This window comes from Plectrocnemia conspersa, unplaced genomic scaffold (assembly GCF_051122295.1).
Source record: "Plectrocnemia conspersa isolate PC_06_02 unplaced genomic scaffold, ASM5112229v1 ptg000008l, whole genome shotgun sequence".
In the NCBI taxonomy this organism is placed as follows: Eukaryota; Metazoa; Arthropoda; class Insecta; order Trichoptera; family Polycentropodidae; genus Plectrocnemia; species Plectrocnemia conspersa.
The window spans coordinates 15812956-15821095 of NW_028277172.1; the positions used below are offsets into that span (position 1 = coordinate 15812956).

An 8140-nucleotide genomic window follows, 5' to 3' on the forward strand; every position below is an offset into this window, starting at 1 on the left:
ACCTTATTCCAGACTCCGAATCAATTCTTGCATTTGTATCATCTAATCTCCTACGATATACAGAATTTATCTAAAGACCGACTAAAATTCCCTTTTCGACCCAACGAAATACAAAATAATATTAATATTAACTTAATTAGTCTCAAATTGCACACCGAAAAAGTTTTTCTGCGAACATGTCTAACGAGCAATAGTTTATGTTGATGCGGGATTATCATAGATGAATGCCCTTTTAAGTAGAAAATATCATATTTAATTTTTACCTGTTAATCTCATGAGCATTTAAATAAAATGCCTTTAATCGTGAATCCAAAAAGTTGATGTAAGGTGAGAGGTATTTTTCTTAAGATAAGATTCTATAAAACAAATAAATTAAGTGAATTGACTCTTTAATTAATTAAAAATACATATATTAAACTGGAATACATTTTTATTATTAATTAAATATCAAAATGAGGACTTCAGGTGTGAATGGAGTGATCATTTTTAACATTTACGAATCTTGCTCTTTGCCATACACAGCCATGATCTTTTCCATAATCTCCCAATTCTTCTCTTTGGTCAAATCCTTAACGAATATCTAAAACATATAAGAACAGTTTAAGATTTGCACAAATGCATAATGTTCAATGAAACTCACCGTGTACCAAGACGAATCGTCGTCTTCAGCTAAGGGAACAGCGACGCCGAGGCAATTTATAGCAAGACAAAGACACCCAACGGCTGTGTGGTTAGGTTTGTAATCGAGAATGGCCGATGAATGGTGAAAATCTTGTAAAAAAGCCATTGCCGTGCGAGCTAAAGGTATTTTTTTCCATTCTGCAGGTGTGAACCAAGCTTGTAAAGATCGTAAATAATGAAGAAGGTACTTGTGCTATAAAAATAAACAAATACATTAACTATGTCGTCGCTATAACAATCACAATATTATAATGATAAAATAAAATAGGAGTGTTACAAGATGCTTATTGGAACTATTTCTTCACTTTTTGAATTTGAATTGAACAGGAATTTGTGATACTTTAGGGTGATGACGAACGTGAAGAGTATCTCGTGACTAATAAACAAAGGTAGTTCTGGGTATATGGTTTTCAATTTTTCTGATAAAAGTGATCACAATGAAATAGTAGATTTGGAGTCATCTGTATTCAGCGTCAGAAAAGTTGGTGATATGGGAAGAGGCTTATATAAGCCTATATACTTCTGATGACAGGCAAACTCCACCATTAAATTCGTCAGAGGTTTAGATTTATAATTAGCAATCATTTTTAAAAAATAATATTTTTACACACAAATACAAAGTAGTGAGTAATTAAAAGATACAAAAATTCTCATCTTTTGTACATGTAAACATATTTGATCGAAAAAGAAGCTTTTATTTTTATGAGACGATCATATTTACTCCATTTAAGGTAATTGACCAAGCATACTAATAAAATTGAATTGTTAGCGTACATGATACGGTAGATCAGGATGAAACGATAATGTCCTCAATATGAACAGCTGAGCAGCCGACAGGGATCCGCGCAGATTCCAATATTCCTCGTTTAATTCTAAAGGACCAGCATTACGCCGTAGCGATCCATGAGACACGTTTAATACGTCTCTAGATTTTAATTGATCGTCTCTCAATTTACCAGCTAAGCTGAGGCACGCCGAGCCGATAACCTGCAATTCAAATCAATCACGTAAATACAAATCTTCAAGTAAAAAATACGTTTTATTAATTTACATAGCAGTCGTATGTAGATTTATCAACTTCTTTGTAAAACTTGTGAAACAAAACTGCCGCCGCAGCTATGGTGGCCGGCTGAGCGTTCAACTTTATTCCACATTCGAATATATAATGCGAGGCCAAGGTGTTGCCTGACGCTGCTAAATAATCGAACTGCCTATTTTTCGATTTGTCTCTTTGTAGAGCGTTCACGTCGATAATGTCCTTCATTGTTGTCTTGGTACTGAAAATGTATGTGAATATTTATTTTTAGGTTATGTAGTGTAATTGAAAAATATATGATCAAATCTGATTATTGCACTGCAATGAATAAATTAATAGGCATCAATGTAACTAAGTTATGTAAGCAATAGTAAATAGTGTTAAGAGCGCTACCATCTTTACTTTTTGATATTTTATTTCAGTCGGCAATAAAAATATGTTTTTGAATAGATTGAATTACTACTTAAATAATAATAAAATTTATCAAATCGTTAACAAATTAACACCAAAAAGTATTGATGTAAAACTACAAAAGATTAGATGATGATTAAAATAATTAAATTGATAAACTCACGGAATAGCAGATAGCTGTCAGTGGACGACAAACAAGACGCTCTAGATTTGGTCATAACACGCCGCTTTTCAACCAAAAAAAATCACATTTTATATTTTTGCAAAATTTATGAATAAAAACAAGATAAAAAAATATAAATTCAAATAAAATCTTTTTCCAAAACATGTATCCATTTTATCATGAGAGTATTAAAATTGATTAAACATATATTTTTTAAAAGTAAGAGGTGTTCAGAATATTACCAGCGAGCTTAAACGGTGTACTTTTTTATTAGTTCATAATAATATTATTTAAATATATACATAGTCAAAGGTAAATCTTAAAATATATCTTTAAATGATTAAAAGAAAACATATAATATTGTGCTATTACACTGTATCCCAGCTCTATTTAACAAGTGGCCCGCAAGATAAACAGATTTTTATTTGAATATTAATTAAGTTCTAAATATTTTTTATTATCAGCAAATAACGTATTATTTATGCTTTTATTTTACTTGATTATTCGTATCAATAAAATATCTTTTATTGTGACATAAATTAACTTTTCAATTATCTACTTATTTATTTGCTACTTAAAATATTTGCCAAATAAAATATGGCACGCGTGCTTAGAAAAGTTAGACAGTGCTGCTGTACCTGATTGTTAAGAAAAAATCCACCAAAAGCATGTGCCTACCTCCGCCGCCGTTACGCAAGTGTTACCAGAGTGCCGCCAAGTTTTGCATACAATGCATGAATAAATAAATACTCAAATAGATCCCTACAAGTAAATATTTTTCTGTTTTTACTTTTTCTTTAAGAATTTTTCAGCGGAGCTATGAATTGTTCAATTTTTTTATTATACGGTGAAATAGATTGGCTAGATTGGTAAGTTTTATGTCGATATAATTAAAATTATGGCGCAGTATACAGGCGCGAAAGCCAGGTGTTCGCGCCTGCATACTGCGCATGCAGGCGCTAAGTCAGGCCTCCTTTCTAGGTCGTCTCTCGTGACGAAGCCCGTCACGCCAGTGTTACCAGAGTGCCGCCAAATTTTAGCCATAATAAAACCTAAATATATATAAATGGACCTCCTACAGTGTAATTATTAAGTTCGTCCTTAATATTTTTTATTATTTTTGTTGAATACATATAATATATTTTATATGAGCTGAAGTAGCTAATTATTAGAGAATTTTATATCTAATACGTACAACCTAGCTCGAGTTTAATTAATCATTACGATATTCATCTGTGAGATCAGAAAAATCTAGGTAAACCTATTCTGTGATGATCAATTGGAATTATAATTATATAATTATTACTGATTATAATTATATAATCTCAGACAGGATAGAAATAAAAAACATCAAGGTCCGTATGAGATATAAGCTCATGTATTTTAGGAAAGTAAAATAAAAAGGAAGAAAATGAATATATTTGGACAAAATATAAAATGTTTCATCTGCGGTTTAAAAAGAATCGACCAAACATCCAGCCAAGTGGTGGTTGTATATTATGATCCTTATCAACAAGGAAGAACATAATTATGGACGATCAAATGATGTGATAGGATACGTAGTCAGTTGTTTCATTTTTGTGGCTACGAAATGTTGATATATTCTCTTTTGTAAAAAAATTACAAATTAAAACGACCAAAATTAATAGGAAGAAAAAAATACACAGAAATTTTATGTTAAAAATAGCAAATTATACCTATGCATTTCCTGGGAATTATTAAAAGCAAAAACCATACAGTGGATTAGAGTAAAAGTTATTTTTAATGACATACCTGTAATTATTTTTTTACATTATTATATTTTAATTCTATTACTTGTCTAAACAAAACCCTTACTTTGAACGGACAATGATGAAAATATGACAAAAAGTGTATTAAAAAAGGCATAGATGTATTTATCGCTTTTAAAAATTGTTCTTTTGAATCAGGTATTGAAAAATTGTAGATTACATGTTAAATTTTTTCACCCCTTAAAGCTGCGCACAAAAAAAGTTGATTTGACCACTGTCGTCGAAATATTGTATCGGTGATGATTTTAGAAGGCATTCCTTCATATCAAATCGAACCCTTTGTTTACATGCGTATCTGGTAAATCAGGTTCGACCAAGAAAGCAAGTCAATAGTCGGAGACTTACAGCAATTGTCTATCGTGCTGGTATATTCCATTATTTATTTAAAATTATTTTTTATTCTAAATCAAGGTTGTCCAAAATTAAAATATTGCACATCTAAAAATATGCTATTATGTGAGAAAAACAAGTTTGTTTATGAAGTTGCTGTTACAATTAGTATTTTTACAAAGCATCGTTTGTCTGTAGGTCGGAACGGATTGCTTCATTCTATGATGCTTTTACACTCCAACCAAATAGATTTTTAAAATTATACTCAATTTATAGAGAAAACATTTTTCACAGATCATCTTTATTCCATTTTACATAAATATACAAATTAATGTCAATTCAATTCAAAAATACATCATATGGCATAAATTAAGAGGATCATATTGCATTTAAGTATAAATAAAGTATAATGGGAAGCTTTAATAGCTTTAAGTATTGTTTAAATAAGTTAACTTGCACAAATACATTACACTGTAATTTTGTGTAATATTATGTATTTGTAATTTATTAATTACACGTATGAATTAACTTATATTTATATTACAGATGTTTATATATAAAGTAACCACAATAATCTTCAAAGGTATCATCGATCATAAACTAAGGTAGCATACGTTTATACCTAAACAAAAATCAGCTGAATAAGCAAAATAATTCACTATTCAGACATATCATTAGTCATTTTTGTTTTGATAAAAAAACATTTGATACGGAAGATTCGACGCATATTTAATTTCATACTCTGCGTACTTGTTGCACTTAAAATTGGAACAAAATGAAATAACTATACCGTCGATATGGTATCACGTATAAAATAATTAACATTTAAACTTACAAATGTTTTTCGTTTGACGAAGTGTTAAAGTATATCATATTTAGTATTTACAAATCCATATTTGTATAATTTAAGAATGTTTTTATGAGAAATTTTTAATTAAGCAATCAGTGTACAATTGGAAAATTATGATGGTTTAAAAAGCAGTAGAAAATGGGTACAAATTGCTTAATTATCAATTTCTGCAGAGATCTGCACCGAATAATTTAAAGTCTCAGTTTGTATACACAATTTGTTACTAATCGTCGCCTTTACCAATATTATTTGTTTATGACGGAGGCGGCCTTTTTAGCTTTGACCAAGTTGACTAGTTCTTTGTATCGTTTCATACAGTCTTTTTTGCTACGGCTCGGAATACACTCTGCTATGCGGTCCCATCTCTCGGCCGTGTTTACCGGATATGTCTTTATGGCTTGCTCCAATAATCCTTGCTCTTGTTTTGTCCACGGTACGTCATCTTTATCGCTCTTCTCCTCCGCTTTCTCGACCTTCTTCTCCGCCCGGCTTATGTCGCCGTTTGGAATTTTATTCTTTTGCGGAACATTAGAAACTGAACCGTTGGTTAATATTTTGGCATTGTCGAAAGATTTGGATATGCCTGCATCGTCGACAGTCGATACGGGAGCCTTCTTTTTGTCCTTTTCGAACTTATCGAAAGCTTCTTGATTGGCGGCAACTTTCAAAGAGCTCTTTGAAAAATCTGAACTTTGCAAATTCTTAGCTTTATTGAGAACATCTTTAGCGACGAATCTGCGTTCGTCTTCAAATGTACCGTGTTGGTTCACAAAATTAGCTATCACTTCCCATCTCTGATTCGTGCCGGCCGGGAAGAAATTCACGCTTTTGATTAGCGTGTGTATTAATTCTTGAGTCCAATCCGGAGGGCCGCCTCCGGGACCGTTCTTTGAAGTGTCTTTAGCGATTTCCGTCTTTTGAGTCTCCATCTGCGCCTTCCTCTCTTCCTCCAATTTGTTTTCAGTTTCGTTCATGACCTTCATGAACATATCTCTACCTCCCTCTTTAATATCTTTATTGAGTTCTTGAAGTTGGAGCAGTTGCAGCACTTCGCAAATTTTTTCAACAGCGGACATGTGCTCTACGGTTTCGGAATCTTTCGAAATATAGTAATTGTTAGATTTGCAAAAATCTCTAAATGCTTTACGTTCCTTTTTTAACTGCTTCTTTAAAACTTCCCTCTCGGCACGTATGCTGTCCATACGAGCCTTTTCTTCTCGTTCGGCGACCTCTTTAGCTATCTGAGCTTCTTTTACTAAGCGTTCTTCTTCAGCTTTTCTGGCAATTGCAGCATCCTGTACAAAAAACGTGTTTAGAATACGTGCATCTTATAATATATGGATATTGCAAAAGTATAATGTTACCTGTCGAGCCTTTTTAACTGCTAACTTCTTGTCCTTATCTTCTTGTTTGAAACGCACGATTCTAGGATCGTTACTGTACGCGATATCAACGAGCGATCGTATCCTAGCCATCTCTTCCTTTTTCTTTTTCGCCCTGACGCTTTTATTCTGCTTCTCGATCCATCTTCGCTCCTCTCTGTCTTGACCCTTCTCCTTTTCTTCCTCGTCGTGGTACGAATACTCGCGCCACGATTCGAAGTTGTACCAGAAATTGTAAAATTTATCTACGTGCTCGCGCGTCGAAGTATCGTCGCCGAACGAAGGCGTGTTTCTCTTTTCCGACCATCTCGCGTTCAATTCGAAGAACGGGCCGAAAGTGTCGTAGAAATCGGACTTGGGTTCGATGCCGGTCGGAATGGAATCGTCAAAGTCGGGGTCGACCGAATCGTAGGAGCGCCGCTTGACGGTCGTGCCGAGTGTCTCGTACGCCTTGGTGATGCAAGTGAAGTAGTCGTCGTCGTTTCTGACTTCTTCGCCTTGAGCCTTGCGCTTGTCCGGGTGATGGCGCAGCACCTTGAAGCGGTACGCTCGCTTCACGTCGTCGTCGGTGGCGCTGAACCTGAGGCTCTTGATGCCGAGCACGGCGTAATGATCCTGCTCTTTCCATTCCTTGGGGTCGAGGCTGCGCAAGTACTCCACGTCGTCGTCGAAGACTACGTTGTCGGCGAAGTCGTCGCCGGAGCAGCTGTGATTGAAGCCCAGAGTCGCCTCCAAGCCCCTGTGCTGTAAGGCGGCGCCCCGGATGAACGCCCGCCCGACGCACTCGACGCGGCGCGCCTCCGCCTCCATGTTTATCGTCTCCGGCGCACTCGACATTTCATCGCCCGCCGCACTTGACAGCCAGGTTAGCACGCGGGCCAAAGTGTTGCCGCAACGAAAAAACTCTTGACATTCGCGAGCTTTCTGTAATATTAACCTTTCCCTTACACATTCAAATAAATCTACGCAGGGAGGGGGGGAGGGCAGGCAAAAGTTAGCCAGTCAGTGGTCGTTTTTTTAATATTTCGAATTCACTAAGATTCATCCTTCCCTCCACTTCCCATATCCAACTGTCGTCTCCATAAAGGATAGTGATGCCGGAGACCATCAGTAGCAAAATCGCGACGGTCAACCCGACCGCGATCGTCACTCGGAAGATCGAGGAAGGAGGCCTAGCCTAACGCTTGTCCGCGCAGCGTACAGGCGCGAAAGCTAGGCTGGGTAATAACCGGTCGCCCATGGACCGAAACTCCCGAGCCTAATGCGACCGTGGAGGAGGGCGTGGGCCCATTCAAAAAAAAAATAAAAAACCCCTAGAAAGATAATCATGCGTAAAATTGAGGCATGAATTATTATTAGCTTAATTTCGTAAATTTATTATTATTATAAAAAAATTAAATAACCACTATTTTTTACTATACATAAATAAAACAACAAATATAATAAATATATATTAATGTTATTTCTATATACTTCAACTAATTACACATAATTTTT

The 8140-nt window shown here is 35.1% G+C and overlaps 2 protein-coding genes across 2 annotated transcripts; both read right to left on the reverse strand.

The window, feature by feature from the left end:
* Window positions 1-372: 372 nt before the first annotated feature.
* koko (cyclin Q) lies at window positions 373-2514 on the reverse strand. Its single transcript, XM_088189456.1, has 5 exons — window positions 2292-2514; window positions 1733-1958; window positions 1456-1668; window positions 641-874; window positions 373-580 (listed from the first exon to the last, which is right to left on the reverse strand). The coding sequence occupies exons 2-5, from the start codon at window positions 1943-1945 to the stop codon at window positions 494-496; spliced, it is 747 nt and encodes a 248-aa protein (XP_088045582.1). The 5' UTR covers window positions 1946-1958; window positions 2292-2514; the 3' UTR covers window positions 373-493.
* Window positions 2515-4680: 2166 nt separating this feature from the next.
* Window positions 4681-7528, reverse strand: LOC148233144 (dnaJ homolog subfamily C member 2). Its single transcript, XM_088190902.1, has 2 exons — window positions 6626-7528; window positions 4681-6556 (listed from the first exon to the last, which is right to left on the reverse strand). The coding sequence occupies exons 1-2, from the start codon at window positions 7478-7480 to the stop codon at window positions 5507-5509; spliced, it is 1905 nt and encodes a 634-aa protein (XP_088047028.1). The 5' UTR covers window positions 7481-7528; the 3' UTR covers window positions 4681-5506.
* Between the last annotated feature and the right edge of the window lie 612 nt (window positions 7529-8140).